Below are 22,237 nucleotides of genomic sequence, written 5' to 3' on the forward strand. Positions count from 1 at the left end.
ACAAATCGTCGGAATTCTGTCTTTGGTTTTAATTAAAACGTTTGTTTATTGATTATTCGTCTATGCATAAGTGTTTACTCTTGCATACCAATATTTAATATTAAATTGATATACTCGATAAGAAATACTCTAGTATTTTATACTTATGGGTTTCGATATTTAATTTAGTTATTAACGTTTCAATGTCAGGGGTTACCACCCCTCCCCCCCTCCATACCATTCTTTTATTAACTTCGAATACTGGTGCTATTCGATCTAACTATAATAATAGGAATTACCTATACATTAGTCTTATAATAATGATATATAAATAGTGGGAGCAAAGTTACTCAGGTCGTTGACCTTTATACATATACTATAGGTATATGCTGGTCGTTGCTAGGATCTTTGTTGTTTCAGGTATGGTTAGGTATTAGGGAATCCTATTGTATTTCTTCTAGGGTGTCGGAAGAAAATTCAACGAACAGAATAAACCCTTTTATCTAATAAACATATACAAACATTTTTATATACAGTGTATTCACGCTACAACCCCCCCCCCCCCCCCTAGTGTTCGTCTGTTAAACAATGAGTATTAACACAAAATTAAACAGAAACAATTAATATTTCAATATTTCAAAACGTAATTTATACTTAGAATTCTTACGAAATATACCGTTAGAATTTAGTTCTAATTTTTTCTACCACCTCGAAGGAAAAATGCTGTACAGTTACTGCGCGAACGTCTCGAATGTACATCGCAAGGTGGTCAGGATCGGCGAGCTGTACCTTTTTCGCAAAAATAATGACGGTACCTTTGACTTCGTCTTTAACAGATCACGGTTTTTATTGCGATACAGTTTCAACATTATTACACGCTTTCGAGCATGCTGCGCGATTCACTTTCTAACCCCTACCTAGTAACCAGCTTCTCTCCCACTCGGTGAGTCACTGTCAGATCGGTATCATGGCGTAGAGCCGGCAACTCGAGCTTGAAACGCGTCGCGTTTGTTAGTAACGCGTGTGCACTCCTGCCGTTTGCGCTTCCCCTTTTCTTTTCCCGGTACGGTGTTGTCTCTCGTCCTGGCAACGTGACAGTGCGGTTCGTTTCCCATCGAATTTTGTGTCTCGAGAATATCGCGAGGTGTTCGGGGAAAAAGCGACGGGCCGATGGCACTTCGCCGATAGTTCAGCTTTAGCCGAACTAAGCCGTGTTTTTAATGTTTAATGTCGGGACGTCGGTGTTATTTTCGACGATATTTAGATATAAAATAAAAAGGCAATAATTTGCTGCTTTAAGGTAGATTGCTGTAGAATTATTTAAACCGATTGACAGTGGCACTTTTATCAACTTTTGGATTATAGTGTCCAGTTCGACTTAGGGTTGTAGAGCTAGGTTTATGCGTTTATCAGCGTGGAAATAAACCTCGCGGGCTCGTAAAAGTAACGCGAGTTAAATGACGACCAGTGTTTGATTAATATGTTTAATTAATACCTGATGGTAAAATATACAAGTCCAAGAAATTTAGAGAATACCACGACTACTGGATAGACAATTGTAGACTCGTAGACAGACAATCGGGTAAATGGTAGGGGTGCTGTTTTATGCGAGCTGTGTCCGACATGAGAAATAGGAAAACTATGAAAAGAAAGATAAACAATCACATCGCTTCTTTTCTTTTCCGCTTCACGCAATCTTAAGTTCTTTGAATTCCGTTCCTTCGCCGACGGTATCCTCGTCAGAATCCAATGAATCTAAGCCAGGGTCAGCATTTCGTATACTTTTCGATGCCAATGAAACACTATAAAATGATCCAACTTCAATTATTAATACAGTAATATAGTAATTTATTTAATAAAAATAATTCAAGTAATAATTTTTCTTGGGCTCATAGATTTAATTTTCTGTGATCTCATTTCTTCGAGTATAAACGCAATATAACAATTTGAAATATATAATATGATTAAGTATTAAAAAAATACAAAATTACAATAAATTTGTCTTTATATAATTTTGTTTAGAATCATTTAGGAAAAATGTCTGAAAATTAGGGAAAATTCATTCTCGTAAAATGAAACGAATTTCTTTTAGATTTCCGTGCATGCTAGCGTTATTTACCTGTTCTAAAGACACTGTTAGCTTCTTATCTTACATCGGAGGTTACCTAATGTTTTAATAATTCTACGCCGGTCTACTTACGAATAGAAAGCATTCCACGTTGTTGGATGCAACGATTTTTTTCCTATTCCAAAGAGAAAAGAGGAAATATTTTCTTTTTTAAGTCGTGAACACGAGTTAGAAATTAAGATTGCAGTACAAAACAATTTTGAAAATAATTATTATTAGAAAATAAAAAGTTCTGCAATGTTAACCCTTTGCACTCGAGTCCGGGGCACCACTAAAATTATTCTGTCGCGTTCCAAAATCATTTTTATACTAACAGAGTTTATTTGTAAATTTTTAACAATAAAACTGTTGGCACGAGTCACAATATAAATAGAATAATACATATATGTGTATATAATAGACTTTGTTACGTAGAATGGAAATATTGTAAGCTAGCAAAATTATTTCAGATTTATTGTTGAAACGGCTTCAAGTGCAAAGGGTTAAAACTGTATCTATACGAGAGAGTCTCATTATTTAGGGATAGGATGGTGAGGAAATTAGCCCTTGACTTCATGACCCTGTCTCACTGACATCCATATTGTTATATTAGTTTAATTAAGTAGTCCATTGACCTTAGTGTCCCTTGACAATAGGGCCCTTATTATATTTCAACATTTTAGATCTCAAAAAAGGACTATTCTTTTGACTGAGAGCCTTGAAAATTTTAACTTTTATTCAAAGAAAATAACACAGCTTTTTGTTAAAATTTTTTACCATTAACAAATAGAATATATCAACATAGGGTTAACATTAACTTAGATTAACAACAATTTTGCAAAGAAGCTTTCCGCAAGTTGTTATCCAATATCGTGTCAATCATCAAAATTAAGCTACATAACCTAACATGTTAAATCATGTGTCCAAATAATTGCGAAATAAAGAGCAGAAAAGTACCGAACAAGAAATTGTAGTATCATAGAACGTTATCGATGCATCGGGCTGAAATTTGTGCATATTATGGAACATCGACTTACGATTAAAGAGGTTATCACACCTAAAGGCGAACCGAATCTAAACACGAGGTAACGTATGCAAAATAATTAACAGTGCACGTGTTCGAATATGTTCATTGGCATATATCGATGATGCATGTTTGTACCTTTACTGCAAATACACGATTGGACAAATATCTAATTTCTCTATAGATCTTATATAGTCTGAATCGAATATAATATAAATATTCGATATAATATAAACATTTCGCTTGCTGAATGTTGCAAACGTGAACACCTCTGTGAAATATAGCTTCACACTGATTTCTAAAATTCTGCTCTGGTTTTTATCTGCACCCGGATATATTGTAGTTATTTTAGAACAATTTCTATTAGTTAACTAAGACCCTAACCCTTTAAACATTACCATAAAAATTCCGTAAAGCTCCAATAAAGCAGCATAACTTGTATTTCGAAAATTTCGATCTTTAACATAATTAAATATTAACATACAAAAATAACATTTAAAAATATTTTCGTCGTCTAGTGAGAAGTTTTCCGACTGTATTTTAAATCAGCGTCAAAGTTAAGTTAGTTCAGTTACTCAAAAGTTAAGGACGTTATGAATTATATAAATAATTATGGAACGCCCTAATCAATTATTTATTGTAATAATAAAGTTCCACGGGGTATTTGGAGTCACGGTAAAGAGGAATAAATTAGAGTAGCCGTCGAAATTGAGAAATCGAGGGGAGAACCTCTGCCGACATCTATATATTCCGGATATAGCGATGCTCGAGAAGGTGCTGATTCAATGTTTATAATCGTGCAGTCACGTTTCTGTGCATCAGTGCTTCGAGTAAAATTGCTCGAGAGGAACCAAGCAGCGGGAAATCTCTCTCAACTCTGAACGCGGAGTGCGAGAACATGCGGCGAAAATGTAGCACTATTTAAATCGAATTTGATAAAAAAATGTGGTATTGATATAAAGATTAATGAGGAATCATGAAATAAAAATTTCTTATCTCGACAGAACTATAATTCGCAGCAGCGTTTGTTCCACTGGCGTAGGAAGTCCGAGTTGCAAGTAGTACAAACGTAATCTCAGCGGTGAATAATAACGTGAACAATCGCGGGGCGTCAATGCTAAAAATCGCGTCGAGCATCGGCGACGTATTATTGCGTGCTGTTTGTTAAGAAACGTTATACGATATTCGATAAAATCCGATACAGGTAATATTTTCATCCGCCACCAGATACCGCAAGTTTTTCCGTAGCTTGGATTACACCTGGTTATTATCCTGCCGCTCGATTTCTTTTTACAATTATCTCCCATAGACAGCCACGTATCTTCCCGTCGTTCGATTGCGCTTTTCTTTATTGTGTATGCTGCATGATAAACCGACGATGACAATTCGACCGAATGTCGATCGATCTATTTCCTTTGGTTATTCACAAGTTTTCCGTCAGTTTTGCAATGTATTTGAGATTTGGACTCGTAGATAGTACTTTTGAACAATAATAATATTCCTTAGCAATCGTAGAACCGTGAATAATTTCCGATCGATTATGGCTTGTGTTCGCTTATGGAGTATCGCGACGCTAATTCGAATCGACGTTCTGTCGATTTGGCCTTTTTTTCAGAAAATTATTTTATTCATCCCTAGAATTATCCCCATAAATTTATACACTTCTTTCTACCTTTTACGCTCTCGCGCGATATACGTTGCGAGTCGATTGTTTTAGAAACGATTGTACAGACGAGACAGTGTTCCTCTCGCTGTCTCTCTTTCTCTCTTTCTCTCTCTTCGTTCTATAGTAAATTTCATGAATTTATATTTTCAAATTATTTGTTTTTGCAGCAGATTAATCGAATTATAATTAACATCGTCCATGGAATATACGACATTATTTTGTTCTTTGAATATTTGAAAATAATCGTAATTTGTTACTTACCGACTATGAATTAACATGATAGCAAACGTTATTAAATGAATAGGTCCTATAAACGTCCTATAGATATCCTGCAATAGACCGAGAATTTTGTGCCTCGCAGAAAGAAACAATTCCTTACCTATCTTGTTTTAATCGAGAATAAGAAAAGTATTGAAAATTAACTCTTTGCACTCTGAAGCGCAAATGAAAATTGTTGTATAATTAAGAAAATAATGTTGACATTATTAAAGACCCTTCTGTTAACAGAGCAACAGTTTCACGAGTCACAAGACTCAATTTCACATGCATAGATTATACTATAGTACTATACTATAGCTGGTCGAAATAGCAATTTTGGGATCTAAGCTTAAAATGGGTTCGAGTGCAAAGGGTTAATTCTAATGACCATTAATCCTCGTTGAACAATTTATGGGTTTCTACAGACTTTGTTACAGAAGATGTTATAGAGATAATTTATAGAGTATAATTTTTAATTACTTATAAAATAAATGAAGTAATATTATAAAGTCTAGCATAGAGGTTGGGATCCATTTTGATCCATCTAAACGCTCTACCTAAATTTTCTAGTAACACCATTAAAAATCATTAAATCATTGTTTTGTAACATTGATCATCACAGAAACGTTGAAACAAATTAAACAGTTAACATTGATCTCAAAGAAATGATTTCAAAAATATGTGAAGGAAAATTGATGCTTTACATATTTTTTAAATCACATCTCCGAGATCAACAACGATTTTTAATTAACAAAAATTATTGCTAAAGAATTTGAATGGATTTAGTCAAGGCTTGAAATGAAGGTTAACATTATTTAACACATAAAAATTGTTAAAAACATATATAAAGAATATACAAAAAAATAACTCTTTTTTAACAATTTTTGCTTTTACTATAGCAGATCCTGATTTTAATACTAAATAAATAAAATATCACAGCTAGCAGACATAAATACATACAATATTACAGCTAATAAATTACATGCGAGAAAATGAAAATATTAACCGTTTGGTGAGCGGTAATTTATGTAAGGTATTTGTGATTTTTATAAACAACGATTTTCCAAAGAAATGTTTGCAATTGGTACACGTTTGCTGTTCACACTGTACGCAAAAAAAAAAAATGGTGGTTGCCGCGGGAAACACTGTCGGTCTGTACGATCCGCACGGTCTGTCACGGAAACACGAGTGTTGTGCGAGGGTTAAAGGTTAATCGTACCCACCTGCCAGCCTCACCTGTCCTAAACCTAACGCTCTTTTATCCTGTGTGCTTTAATCGTTTAACGACATATTTTACTGTGTTACTTTGAATACGCGAACATCGATGGTAAAAGGAGACATCTGTCGACATAGAAAACGACGAACATTCTGTCCCCGGCTTGCTAAAACGAGAAAATACGCCTGAAAATGACAAAGACCAATCGTCGGGCAGCAGCTACTAGTATAACAATTCGTCGCATATTAATAAGTGTACTCAGTAGCTTCGCGCGGCTCTTTGTTAACCGTGTGTCTTTGTTTTGCCTTGTCGTTCGATTCTGCGAGAGAGTCACAGCGGCGTTGACTGCGCGGATGGGATCAAGTTCAACGCGCGTGCTCGGTAACCAAGCCGGTTTTAACCCTTTGCACTCGAATGAATTTTATTTTTAAATATGAAACAATTTTCCTGATTCGTAATATTTTTAATCTATATAACGAAGCGCAGTTTTATGTGCGCAAAATTAATTTTTTCCACGAATACCAACAGTTTCACTACTCGACAATCTTTCAAACCTAAATCTAGTTGGCATAAGTAATAATTCGTTGGTATAATATAATCTTGGGACGTGATAGAATAATTTCAGTGGTGCCTCAGGGTCGCCACTCGAGCGCAAAGGGTTAATAACCAGGTTTAATTTCATCGGTTTTATTAGCAGTCAGAATGAAGAAGATTTCAATAAGCATGTTTGCAATCTAATTATAACGTTCTGTATAAGTGCAGCACATTTTGTCCAAATTATTCTCGAACCTTGAAACAAGTGCCTGTACATTGGAGAACTTCAGAAAAATTCAGCCTTTTATCTTCTTCAATTTTTGTTTCTCTACTTTTTATATTTCTTTTTGTAACGTATAGAAATTCAAAGCCATTTAAATTTCATGATCTGTGAATTATAATGTCGGAAGTAGTCGACCGAATTTCTTGTAACACAAATCAGTCGGATACAAGAAAGAAAGAATAATAAATAAATAAACAAATAAAATAAGAAAGCAGACCCGAAGGACGGTGAATTCAGCGATAGTATTTTGTGTTCTAGCGCGCTAATAAAGCGAGTGAAGCAATTGCAAAGCCCCGATGAGGACTCCGCGGGTGGGGACTACTACCAGCTGACATACCCTAACTAGCGAGCACAACCTCTTGGCCCTTCTCTGTCGGCTAGCGAACCGCCACACTAATCGCAGCGACAATGTCGGCATACTCGTTGTGAACACGGACGTTGTAACACACTTAGGGACAAAGATCAGGCATACCCGGGATCGGTGACGTACAGGAGCAGAGACGTGTGAACAGAAACAGAGAATGAGAGAACCGGGGAGAGAAAGAGAGTGAATAAAAAAAGAATATAATAAAACGGAAAACAAAAAAGTTACGATATCGACGATAACGCGAGCCGTGGGCTCCGGCTCCGAAAGCTTTTATACACACGTTTCAAGTCGGAAATGGTAAATACAGATGATACGATACCTCTAGGCTACGTAATAAAACAACTTTGTTATCGTCTGCGAAATCATCTGAAACAATAGTAAAAATCGATCGCGGAATTTCGAGACGGAGCGTGCATTCACCTAGTATACGCAACGGTATCTTTCGATTTAGTGTAACAGTATGCCCTCGCTGTCTGTCCCCTTGGTCAATTTCATTCGCGGGAAACGCGCGTATATTTTCGGGAATATTTATTTTGTTGAATCATGAAAATGATTACTGTTCTATTAAATTTATGCTATTATAGTGCAAGCTGAATGATGTCACGCAACATCTTATGGTAAATCGTTGTCCATAAATGGTAAGAGATAATATATCATCTACATTCCTTTGACACGAGCTTATTTTTATGTTTAGCAGTCAAATTGTTAAGCCTTGAAGCGACACTTTAGATTATTAAAATTACGTTCAATGTTAAATTTGATTACGCTTAGCAGTTAAATTTTTAAACCTTCAAGCTTCATTTTCATAAACATTAAATTGTTAAAATTATGTTCATTATTGAATTTAATTACTTGACTAATTTCTAAAAGCTCAAAAATTTAAGAAGCGTCTTATTAAATAATAAGCGAATAATTAAATAATTTGCATTTGAAGTAAATAATTAAAAATAGTTGCGTCGAAATACTTTGGGGACAGAAACGAGGAGTTAGCTTAGGATGAGTATGTAATCTTTTGGATAGCGTAAGCTAGCACAAGATGGCGACAATGATGATAAAAATCACGATAATGAAGAAACAAAAGAAGATGATGATAACGATAACAATAATGATACGTAGCATGGATGATAGAGATTATTTTTCCAATTTCATACGAGTCTCCGTCACGTCCAAATAAACTTTCGTCCTTTGTCAAAGTTCCCAAGCCGAGCGTTTGTCCGATCGGTTTGATTGTCCTTTCTCGCAGTGGATTATATATTCTAGTCTCCTAACGAAACCAATTTGTAATCGGATAAATATGCTTTCTCTCGATAATATAAGACATCGTAGATGATGTTCGTGGTAGAAGGATCTCCATTATCATTATTATCCGTAACGAGCATGCTAATCGTTAGCGCTATTGGAAACGATCGATAGTATTCTAATTCCGGTTAGTGATCCACTACAGCTTGTTCCAGCTTTCTTCGTCTCCGAAAAAGTAAGAGCCGTATGGAGACCATTGGTCGCTTGCTTCTTTCATTTCTTGCTTGTTCGTTTCACTGTGATTCCGTTAGAGCTATGGATACCGATCTTTTAAGGCCGATGTTTCAAGGATCGATCTTTTATTGAGCATACTTAGATAGAGCTACGATACTTCCATTAGAGGTACAATACACACGTATGTACGATGCCAAATACTTTATTTTTCCATTAGAGGTTTAGAGATGGTTACGTAGAATAGCTTCCATAAAGAGTCCGTAGCGTATCTTCGGCAATTAGGTTAACGTGCCACCACGGTTAGACGTAATCGCATAATTATTTCGTAATAAATTTCCATAGCAGTTTATATTTTGTTACGTGTACATAATAGTCTTCTTCTACGTGTATTTAATAGATCCAGGCACACGATATGTTTCCTCGTAGAACGTAACTGGCAGTAACTATAGCTAACTGCACAGATAAGACGCGCGCCCTGCATTTGGGGCGCGTTAGGATCATTCTGGTGTGACTGTCGAGGTATTAACTTTACGGATTTTAATCAGTGTCGATAACGTTTTAATATTTATACTATTAATAATTATTGTTTCAACATTGTTCCATTTTATTTTCAACAAATTCCTGAAAGGAATGGTATAGTGCGTGTCTACCTTTGTTTTACATTTTAAAATTTATGACGTGGTATTTATAAGAAGTTCCAACATTTATTCGTGATTTATATATACATAAAAGTATATAAAAGTTTCAGAAAAATCGTTTGCATAATTTTTTTAATGCATAATATATGAAATGTATACATACGTATGGTAGGTACTCGTAATTAAATCGCAGACTTTTATGCATTTATGACGTATACGAACTTGTAAAATAGAACATATTCATAATAGGATATTCATAGTATGTCTTATTCTTATCACACGCTAAAAAAGAGACTAACATAACCTCATACTATATTCTATAAAATGTTACAGAAATGACGATTTGCATAAAAATCCGCAGTCTACTTGTAAAATGCAAGGTGCCTTCAATTTCTCTATACTTTGTATTCTTTTGAGAAACAGCCTCTTTATTTTTAACAACTTCCACTATTTTTTAAGAAAATCCAATCATTCCTCAAATGTACAAATTGGCCATTAAGTGGCAATTTATAACACCTTATTGTCTCAAAACGTATCGACGCAGGATGTTATGACCATCTTTCCATTATAATAAATAACTAAGAGCTAAATACCTAGATGTTATCTTAACAATGCTAACCAAAAATAATCCAAGGATTAATTTTTCATAGTACACTCAACACTCATCATACATCCAGAATTTCTATAGAATCATAAATAACTAAAATTGTTCGAACATTTACAAGAAATTAGTATAAAGATAAGATTCAGTTGTTTTACTTATTTTATTAATTTATTAACACTTTATCGACCGGTAGCCTACTAATCGGCTTTTTCCCCCGATCGGTAGCCTATGAATCGGTTACCATAGTAACCATTAATTTGTTATCTACTATTGAGATAAACGTGTTAGATTTTACTACGAGCTTCAATATTATTATATACATTTTTAAATATTAAGTATCTTTCGCGATTAATAAGATAAATAAAATCAAAATAGAAACGAAAATTTTTATGATCGACCAGTCGATAAAGTGTTAAAAAGTAAATATCTTTGAATTATTTTCTTATGAAAATGTAACAAAATGTCTCTTTATATATTGACCGACTTTTGACAAATGAGAGGCGATCACACCAGAATGGCCTACCAAAATGGCACTTCAGAATGGAAAGTGGAGGGTTCTTTTCGCTTATTCAAAATAACGAGGCATTCAAAACTATTCCATCGCCCCGCAGCTATCGCTTACTATGCTAGATGATATAGTTGCACACGAATATTAAATACAACGCCTTACCGAGCAAAAACCTAGTGTATGGTCGTATCATAATAGCGATGATAGCGTTTAAGGAGCACGTTCCCCCACCTCCGGGAAAATTCCCACTACCTTCAGTCACCTGGTAGCTTGGTCGTTCCTTCTTCCGATTAGATTGCGAATAAAGAGACCTTCGATTCTGCCTGAGCAGCAGTGAACGGTGTTGTTGTACCGACAGAACTACGTGAAAAAGGGTGCTTAATCTTCGAACCTTACATAAGGAACCCTATTATTATTAACGTCTCCATTTTCAATTGTTTAGCAATTATTCTCTGCGTTACAAAAATCCCCAGAGCCAATTTACTGAACATTTCTTTACCAATTAGAAAATCAACATTCGAATCTATAATTTTAGATTTGTTCACTACTAGGCATAGTTGTCGTAGAGGAGTAAGTTATGATAGCTTTAACTTAAAAGAATTATTTTATCAATTGAGAATAACTGTTTTCATTCGCGATAATTTTTAATTGCAAAGTAAGTGAAATGAATATTTTAGAAAATCAACATTCGATTCTATAATTTCGCATTTGTTCACTACTAAGTATAGTTGTCGTAGAGGAGTAAGTTATGGTAGCTTTAACTTAAAATAATTATTTTATCAATTGAGAATAACTTTTTTCATTCGCGATAATTTTTCATCGTAAAATAAGTAAGACGAATATTTTAATATATTTCTGTATGATTAATTGATTGTAGATTATAAAAAGCAATTCTCGTTTAAAGAAGCTGCGATTTAACTATATTTATTATATTCAAAGTCACAGAGGAAAGAAGGTATATAAAATATAGTTTCATCTTGAGAGATTGGAAAGGGTGAAAAATATTATCTGTAAAGTCTCCTCGTTAGCTTAAATGTCCCTCGCAAGTACAATGGCGAACATTGCAAGTTCCATATCAATTTTTGTCCAACGATGGCTGCTTATTCCAGTGAGTATAATTTTCCAGATAGCCTCTCCTAGGATACTTAATTAATAGTGATTTTTAATGCCGTCTTCGAGATTCCTCTGTCAGCCATAACCTGCTGACTTAATATTAAATTATATTAATATTAAAAGGGAAATTCATTCGACGAACTAGTCTCTTCGATTACCGCCATTTAAACATTATTATGAGTATTGTTAGGGAATAACTTTCCGAGATCTTCGAGTACTTGATTTACAAAAAAGGGGGCAAGCAATTGTTCTTGATTCTGCTGGCAAGATTTCTTCGTGTTCGCCCGAAAGTATACGCGGAGATTCTTGTTCATCGTCGCATCTCGAAGGGAAGGTGGTGGACGTATGTGTATTACTACTACTAGTATTCAGGTATATTTAATAATAGTTTATATTCGGTAATTGGTTTACACTCGGTAGGAATATAGGTATATCTTAGATAGTGGCTTGATATATCGTATCATTACTCCTACGCATTTGTCTTCTACGTACATAATCGTTGGTAGGCTACCAAGATTCGATTAGGTGTGTCGACGGTATAGGCATGAATTTATTCCGATTTTAAGTCGACGTTTTATTAACAAATAATTGCAAGAGCTCAAGAATTGTAACCAAAAATTGGTAACCAAAAATTGTGGTTACCATTTCTATTAATAAATTCACAACAGTTTTGTTGCGATCCGCAATAAAACATACACTATACAATTATAAATTTTGCTATATTCTAATAGTCAAAACGATTAACCAATAAAATAATTGGGGAATTCGTGACGACCAATAATTATGACAAATAGAGTATTCTCGTCCATTATTTGAACGAATTTTAAGTTACACAGTGCGTAAATTGTTTACCGATAATTTTTGTATATAAATCCTTTATTAAATTATCGAATGCACTTTTTAAATTGTTATCGCGAGGTTCGAAAATTGTAACAAAGTGGTACAATATTCCTCTTCCGATACTTTTATATTTATTGTGCGAAACTTGTCGAAAATAATTCATCTCTATACCTAAATGATTTCGAAGAATTTCATTGTTAACGGTCCTAATTGTTGTAGCGCGATGCTCGCGTCAGGTTATGTCAAATATAGCTTTTCAATTGATTGAATTGCAAGGTCGACAAAATGAAATAAGTGGATCAAGGTATAGTTATAGATCAAGGGATTTGAAGTTTTGCATAGAAGTTTGCTGATATTTCAAGACAATACAGAACAATCTCAATTGTGCTTGTTATTTTAGTTTGTTGTATACCATTTCAAGAAAATCAAAAATAAAATACGAATGTGGCTATTTCGTGACATAGCATGATCAAAATGAAGTCTTACCACCAGCTATGGTTATGAACTATTTATTGATATACGTAGACATATTTCTAGTTTAAAAAATGAAAAGATGTCTGCTTTATATGTGTGTAAAATTTGAACATGATCAATTCATTGTCGAGGTATTATAGTAACCAATTCAAGAATCATAGATTATATTCACCTAAATTTTACTTATCTGAAAACCGTCGCAATTTTATTTCAATGAATTCAGGTATAACATTCCTTATTTATTATTGAAAAACCAATATACACATTCCATTCCAATCGCATTATAAAAATTGTTGGATCATTTTCGTTCATGTTTCGAAATTTTTAATTTTGCAATATGTTAAAGACGCGGCGAAAATGATCTAAATTAAAAATCTTCGAATCGACTGCAATTTGCTAAAAAAATAATATTATTAAAAAATACTTACATTGTCATTGATACTGATTGAAAAATTATTATTGTAATGTAACCGTGAACAGTAAGCCAACGAGTATAATGATTAATAAAGTAGGATGAAAAGCAGTGCTATGCCATTCGCTTACCTCGCAGCCATAATCTTGTCAATATCTGTTTGTTCGCAGGACAATCGTGCGCTAAACGGATGTCCTATAAATTGCACACTATTTACAATTGCAGTTGTATTACGTCATAATGCTACACGATTTAATAAATTGTAACTGATCACGCAGCGAACGTACCGTTAGCGTCAATTGTCATAAATTTTACCTTAAAGAAAATTGATTTCAACTTAGGTTACTGAGATAGACTTGCGGACAATTTGTGCACGTTAAGCATACGATAATTACACGACGTTTATGTACGTAAAATATGCTAATATGTACGAAACAAATATGTCAACAATATGTACGATATAGGTTCACCATATGCAATACAACATTTAACAATATACATATATGTATATATACATAAATTATTACACTATTAATATACAAATGTGTATATGTATGTATATATACATATATACGTATATATGTATCCAACAATACTTTATCAATTATTCTGATAGGTCCTAGTTTCTATTGCAATAAAATATAAGCGTATTCTCTGAACTTGCAGTTGTTAATTGATCACGTTTATCTACGGTATAATGTAATCGATAAAATACTTAAGATTTTTTCAGAACGAACTGATCAGATTTTTAAACGGAATGAAAATAAAACTGAGAAATATAAAGGTTTTGTCGTAGACAAATAAACATCGGAGGTTTTGCCTAATAATTTCGATGTGAAAGTTAAAACATAACCATCGACGTTCACTAGATATCAAGTTACGCGACTAAATAGAGCTTGGCTCGCGGCAGTAATTCGTCCTCGCGAGCATAATTGCTATTTAAGCAGGAACTACGAGATGTTCGGCCTCGGCAGACGTTGTTCTCGTTTTTCCTCTTTCACGGCTCTTAGAGCAATACGCCGAGGGAAAGATAAAAAAAAAAGAGGAGGGAAGCGAAGAGGGAGGTAAAGAGGAAGAGGAAATCACTAGAACGGAAGGGAGCATCGTAAATAGGCGGCACTAACGGTGAGAAAGCGAGAGGAAAGCGAGGTAAACTCGGGAATTGCTGCGCGAGGTACTAACAGCCGACCAAAGAACATCGGAAACTTTTCGACATTGGCGCTACTAAAATTAACATAAATTACAAAATACAAATCTATGACCTGTTCGTTAAAAATATAAAAAATTCGTTACCATACTTGCACTGCAGTAATAATTACGAAATTTGAATTTTCATGCATCTGTAAAACGTGAAAAATTGTTCTATAAAAAATCCTATTATTTTATACATATTTCAAAGTTTGAAAATCTGATAATCAAACTCTAAGCCTGTTAAAGTTTAAAGTTAAAGTTTTGCTTGATGCATTATTTCTTAGGAAGTACAAAGTTTATAACAAGAAATTAGGAAGACAACGTAATTGGTGCTATTTTTAATAAAGCCGATCAATGGAACTTTCTAATAAACATTAAAGAAATTGCAGAGTCGGTTTCCTGGATTTCGAGTTACGTTACAATTTTTACGTAACAGCGAAGTATATTTTTGTTGTGGATATCTTTGTTTAATTGCTACTACATACCAGAAAATTAACCACCATTACGACGTGCAATGGGGAATAAGAGAAAACAGTTATGAATGAAATGTTAGCCTGCAATCTGTTATAGCATTGTTCTGTTATTTGTCCGTCTTGATCTTTCATTTGCAACATGTGGTTACATTCTATATGTAGTAATTCAAGATGGCAGACTTTCGTAGACATTGTTAGCATAATTGGAATGTCTACAATTTATATTTATTATATTACATGTATACAATTTATAGTCATCATAGTTAAATAATTTCCGTGAACGAGATTAGTCGCTATTTCCATAAATTGCTATAGTATGTAACGATGTTAACGATCGATAGTTCCACTTTACTACACTAATCGATTAAAAAAGAAACTGTCGTTCAATATAAACATTTTTTATCAAATAACTCAATAATTTTTTTACAAAATACCTCAATAAATAACTTGATAAAATAGCTCAATAAATAACTAGTTAAAATAGCTCAATAAATAACGTGATAAAATAACTCAATAAATATTTTGATAAAGAAAGAAACATTAATTAATGTATCTAATACAATACAAGTGACGGATCAGTAATATAAAAAAGCAGAATTGTTAGTATTGTGGTGGAACAAAAATTTTAATCTGAAATGGACTGTAATACTTCCTAAGTAGTGCACATTTCCAGACACTTCTGATTAAAAACTGGTTTCAAACTGAAAGATAGAAGCTCGCCCGTTGCTGCGCATTCACGAATACTCTTCCGATGAAATGTATTATGCAAGCCCGTGAAATAACTATTGTCTGCTTCTCGCAGACGAAAACGTATTCGAAGCTGCTTCCATCTATTATCGCCTACATTGTCCTACGTAATAATAATAACAATAATAATAATAATAGTGATATTTAAAGATTATTAGATAATATATTAACGCGATTTATTTAATCGAATTCTATTAAAAAATTGATTGTTCAGAGTTTGTAAATCAGACTCGTCGTTTAATTTCGTAAAAGTCGGGGAAATATTTCACAAGAGCTGCGAATCGTACAACCATTCCAATCTGTGCTACGTTGACCGAAGCGAAATCGGAATACCGATCGTGAGTAATTATCACGAAACCGAGAATTTATGTTAAGCGGAACAATTTCGAACGGCAATCAGAGCGTTACTAGTTAACCGAGTTCCTTTTTTTCTTTTCGCTGCGTTTTTCTTTCCTTTTTCTCCGGTTTCAATACTTCGCTCGTCTTGCTTTCTTCTTACGACAGTCGCTTCTTTTCCCATAAAAATTGTATCGATCTGTGTATATACCATATCGAAAATTTTTGCAAATTTAGATCTAAAAATTCTCAGAGCTTTAGTTTTTAAAATTTCAAATCAACAAAATTCACATTTTGTAAATTGAAACACGTTTTGCAATAATAAAAATCAAGCGTACTTTATCTTAATATTCTCTTATTATTCTATTTATTATTTTTTTATTATTCGTATTTTAAACGCGATATAAAAATATCTCAGAAGCCGAGTAACTTAAGGTTAGACGTTCAATAGCAGGATCTTATAAATCAAGGTTACTGCACTCGTTTATTGCGGCGAGGATATTCGATTGGAGCTGGAAGGTGGAACCCAGACGACATAAATTCCTGAAGCTGGCAACAAAATCACTGTTGGGTTTGCCAAATACTACCTAGAGCAGACGCGTAATGTAGAGCCTTAAATAACTGAATGAAAAGCATATTTAACCGGAAGACAAAATAATTAAGATAGAAGAATATTAAAGAAAGTAAAAATTGATCAGCCAAAAATAAGGGAAACCAATAACCATTTAATTTAAAAAGGTGATTAAAAAAGGAGTGTTTGGTGATGTTAATATTATTTAGTAATATTTAAAAGTAATATTAATAATTAATATAATTGAATTGCTCCGATTTTATAAATTGTTTGATTAGCAGCCGCTGGATCAACCCCTTGCTGTACTATCTTTTTTATAGTCACAAGGATGAGCACTTTTTCTAGTGTAATAATTTCTTGGAAGGAAAAGGAAAAATATTTATCGCATTTGTCTACATTTTTTTAAATAGTTAATAGAAATCTCTACGACGAGCCGGACTCGTCAAAATACGGGAAGGGGTTAACAGTTCACGTGTTAATAATCCGACAGGATAATCCTGGTTCATAAACACAGAAGAATTCTTTAGACTGATTTCCACCCCCGTTCGTTTACCGTCAGCCCCTCTCCCGCGACTTATTTGGCGCAATCCTCGTGATATCGAGCGAAACACTGTAATCCTGTTGCGCAGGTGCGAGAAACGCGTCCAGAGAGGAGAGAGGAAAGACGGAGAAAAAGGGAGAGAGAGAGAGGGAGGATAGGACCAAGATGAAACGAGACACGATGCGACTCGGAGGATCTTGCTCATTCCACAGATCGCTTCGCGCCGGTTACATGGCGATCCCGATAGTGATCATCGCGAAACTGTATACCTGTCGAGTAGCCGCGTTATCACGTGTCACTTTCGAACGCATCGGACACCCGGTTTCCCGCCCGGCGATGTGGTGCCCGTACAAAAGTCGCGGGGGTGTAACGCACCCTCCGGACACCGCATTGCGCAAATCATTGTGAAGTTGAATAATATTAGCCTAATCAGTGCCGTAAGTTCGCGGTCTTGCGACGAATTGCGTGTTTCTGTGGACCGAGATTCCACGTTTGTTTACAATCCACCGATTTGTTGTTTAATATCCTCGAACGTAACTACGCATAAGATCCTTTCAATTTACTTAAAAAATAATTATAGTGATGTATTTAGTTATAATATAGTTCCATGTCGTGAAGTTATTTAAACACTATGTTTCTGATCGTTGATATATTAGACTAAAATTAGTTAAATCATTTTACGGTTTAGTTGCAGCAGCTTCGTGAAGTTGTTTGGACATTTTCTTGAGTTTTAAGAATTGCTGGTATTTTACGCCAAAACTGGCTAAGACACTGGTTTTATTTATTGTATGTCACAATTTAAAAAATGTTAGTGCTTGGTGGGTTCAATATTAAATTGTTATAATTTAATAAAATTAACTTGCGGAACAATAAATCTAGATTGATTTAGAAGACAAGTACAGATATTATTTCTATGATATTAATTTCAAAAAATTCTAATTAGGATTAAAAATTATGTCAAGGAAATGTTTATATTTATTTCAAGGGCACATCTTTTTTCTAACAAAAGTATTTATTCTTAGTGGTTTTACACTCCAACATACCTTCTAAAAAGACTTCTAAAAGAAGTAAAAAAAGGTACGCCAAATGCATCAAGAAATCCGATAAGAGAAAATTGCTATAACTAATTTCAGCAAGTACATTCCACATGTCTTCCTTATTATTGAAATTTTTCCTTTTTAAAATTTTGCGCAATTAAAATGAGATACTATAAGTACATTTAACGCTAAAACATTAATATAACTAGTACCACCATGCAAACTAATAAATTAAACTTTAAACATACCCGACGAGCCCTTTTATAAAGAACTTTGTAGACTTTCGACGGACCTGTATTTTATCGAATTAAACTGTCGACGGACCTGTAAATACCTCAACTATGCTATTTACTGCTTCATAATCCGGCTTACTTCTCTCCATATGGTCCTAATAACCCCTTGCTGTGGCGAGAGCAGAGGATAAACCCTACGACGGTACAGGCGCGAGATGACTTTTCACATTTTAACCTTGTATCATGGTAGGACACATTAATATTTTAGGACCAATCTACTCTAGCAATTACTTCCTTCACACACTTTATCGACTCTCTTTGTCGCACAGTTTTGACAAGAATGAACAATAAAAACATGCTGAATAGTATTGGATTTTACTGGTAATGAAAATAGTATACAAAATGAAATTAATTTTGAAACTATTTAAAATCTTTTTAATAAAATTAATTTTAAAACCTTTTTAATAAAATTATATTTTAATAAAATTAATTATATTACCTTGACATACCTCTAAACTTTGAACAATACAAACAAGCTGGATAGTATGAACTTTCAACTGTTATATTTGTTTTAAATACTTTGCACCGTACTCGAAACGTTTCATACGTTCTGAGTTCTAAAAAATTCTAGATTCAAAGAAGTAACCTCCTGAAAAGAATTTAGGTATACATTCATCCCCTGAAACCAGAATATGTCACGAACGAAGAATAAGCTCGCGTTATGAATGACTTCCTTCGTTTGCACGCGAGGTTTTCAAGTCCTTTTAATTTCCTCAACTACCTCGTTTGCATAGATTTGTTCGCTGCGAAAGAAGATCGTGTCATAGATAAAATACTTCTATGTATTTGTCCAACTATTACTGCTATTCCAGATGCTGTTTCTTACTTTGCCATGTACTATAAAAAGTAAGTCATTCATTTATCCACAGTAATATGTCATTAATTTTCAGTCTTACTACACGCTGATTTAATTTTATCTTGACTTAATCAAGTAAATTACAATTTATCAGGATCTGTAAAATAAAAAAGGGTATTCTATATAAAAGGTATAGAATAATAGAGGGTTCCTCATTTAACCCTTTCACTACTGGGGAAACATTATTCTCCATTTTAATTACCATATTAAGCCAGTCAACGAATGTTCACCAAAATGGCGTACAAAAATTCCATTCGACTTACAATTAATTGTAGCTATTACAAACATAATTCTAATCAAATTAGTCTTACTCCAGTTAGTCTTCTAAAAAGTATATCACCCAACGATGAAGAAGTAACAATCTGGAACAGTCTTAAATATAACAAACTGATAGAACAATCTTAATAATAAAAAAACTGATAGAAAAGTCTTAATCCAGTTAGACACAAAAACCTGAGTCATCGAATAACCAACTAATATTTAATCGGATCGCGAACCACATAAATGAAATTGCGGACTAACTGACTGATAACAGTGAGTGTGCGTCGAAGAACAGTACTTTGGCGGTGCACCCGATGCAGTTAATTAAATATAATGGCATCGTCGATGTCGTCGGTGTCCGCGTCGGGACTATCGAAGGGCGCGAAAAGACGAACGGTTTTATCAGCGCGCACCGCGGTTGTTAGTGCAAATAGTGCGAGCGCGGCGAACGAAAACGGAGTCGCCACGAACTTGAACGGTCGAGAGACCCGCGACTCCGGCCTGTCCTCGGACAGTTCGACGCCGACGGCTGGTTCGCCGGTGCCCAGGCAACGAAAAACCACCGGCAATCCAATTAACGCTACTCACCCGTCTTCCATACCGCGAGCCATCGGTCACTCTGCAAGGTATTTTCACCCCTTCAAACGATACTCGATTGTTTTACAATTTTTAGAGCGATTACGGGAGCTGTTATAAATATTCTTTGGTTTTCTTTTTAATAGTTACATGATGATAGTTTAATGTAAGATATTTAACATAACTGCACAATTTTTGTGTCAAACCTGAAAAATTATTTGCAAGATGAAATGATTTTCTATATTACTCTTTCCTACTTGCAATTGATGCAGACAGATTTTATTTCGCATAAAACATGCTGTATATTATTTAATTTATTTAAGTACATTGTAAATCCTTGCATCTTGCCCCAATGGAAAAAAACAAGATGCATTTTATATGCAAAGAATTATTTTTATGTGTTAACGCTTAAATTTTGTTCATTTAGTATTTCGCGTTTTATAGTGCATGATTTATATAACAGTGAAAGTACACGTTGATTTGATAGTAGCACATGTGTTAAATTTTGTGTTCAATAATTAACTTTTATAAGCATCTTTCCTCAAACTATTTTCTATTTCACATTTAACACTTTGTACTCGGTTTGCTGCCGCTGCAGTGACACGCATAATCTGCTATTCAATAGCAATACGATAGAACATCCGTTATAGGAATGAGCACCCGTTATGTGAACGTTCCATTACATGGACACTTGGTATTTGAACGTACTATTATGTGAACAGTATGTTTCCCCACAGTTATTAAATTAAATGTTTTCATGTTTGCAAATGTAGGATGAAAGCTGCTCACAATGATTCAGTTTATATAGTACTTAGAACGCTATACCATGGTAATATTTTAATATATATAATTTCAATAATCCAAGGAAGGCATGATATAATTCAAGAACTGAAGCGTAGCGAGTGTGCAATAAATATAACAAACGTACGTTAATATTAATATAAATATTATAGAATATAAATCTGGAGTAGAATATTGCCATAAGTTAAGGAAAACGAATTGAACGATATTATCCTTTTACACTGCACATAAATAAGTTATCTAAAGAGAAATCGTGCTCATTTTATCGAATTTAATTTATTTTAATGAATGTATGTAGACGTAGAATCTTAGAACGGTTCTCTTTTGTGAACAATTTTATCTCTCAGACAATTCATGTAACGGAGATTCTACCGTAATAGCAGTATTAATTTTATATATTACATTAACATTAATTAAATAAAAACGAATTCTTAGACTGAAATTTTCGATTTCATAGAGCTTTATTTTAATGATTTATGGGGTAGAATTATTGTAATGATTTAAGCGCAGAGTTAAATCAGGAAAAATATTATATTTCCTGAATAATTAGGCAAAAAGCTCAGGTACCTACTTAAATATTAACTCGAATGCTCAAGTGCTCGTGAAACTGGAGTTCATGGTCAATACTCTAAGTATTCGGATTGGTAAGAGCTCAATTAATCGGTCAAATACATTTTGTCGTTTCCAGGTAAGAGAAAATAAACGGCAGAAGTTTTGCAGACGAAGTAACAAGTGTTTCGACTCGTTTGTGTTTCAGAAACGAATCTGACAAGACGAGCAAAACATGGCGAAGTAGGTCCGTCACTGATTCACCACGTTTCCTAGATAACACACGGAATCGGCAATTCTCCAGTCCCTTAAGAACATCAAGGAATGTAAGTCAATTTTCCATTCTGTACAGCAAATACAGTCGTCCCATAAATTCCAGTCACTAAAACACGAATCAACAATTCTTATTTTACTATTAAAATAATTCTAAATAAAGAATTAATTCTAAATAAATAATTAATAAAAATTATCGATTAAAAATATAGTAATCATTCAAAAGAAATAAGACA

At 34.0% G+C, this 22,237-nt stretch overlaps 1 protein-coding gene across 7 annotated transcripts in view; it reads left to right on the forward strand.

Moving 5' to 3' along the window:
• Positions 1-22,237, forward strand: part of LOC144470079 (uncharacterized) — a 58,022-nt gene that overhangs the window by 27,031 nt on the left and 8,754 nt on the right. For all 7 annotated transcript variants that reach the window (XR_013494071.1, XM_078180888.1, XM_078180887.1 and 4 more), the window contains one exon: positions 21,937-22,054. Coding sequence is in view for 6 of the 7 variants with exons in the window: in XM_078180888.1 (XP_078037014.1) it covers positions 21,937-22,054 (118 nt within the window). In the remaining variant the exon portion in view is untranslated. The remainder of the gene's footprint in view (positions 1-21,936; positions 22,055-22,237) is intronic.

The sequence above is a fragment of the Augochlora pura genome, chromosome 5 (assembly GCF_028453695.1).
Source record: "Augochlora pura isolate Apur16 chromosome 5, APUR_v2.2.1, whole genome shotgun sequence".
NCBI classification, from domain to species: Eukaryota; Metazoa; Arthropoda; class Insecta; order Hymenoptera; family Halictidae; genus Augochlora; species Augochlora pura.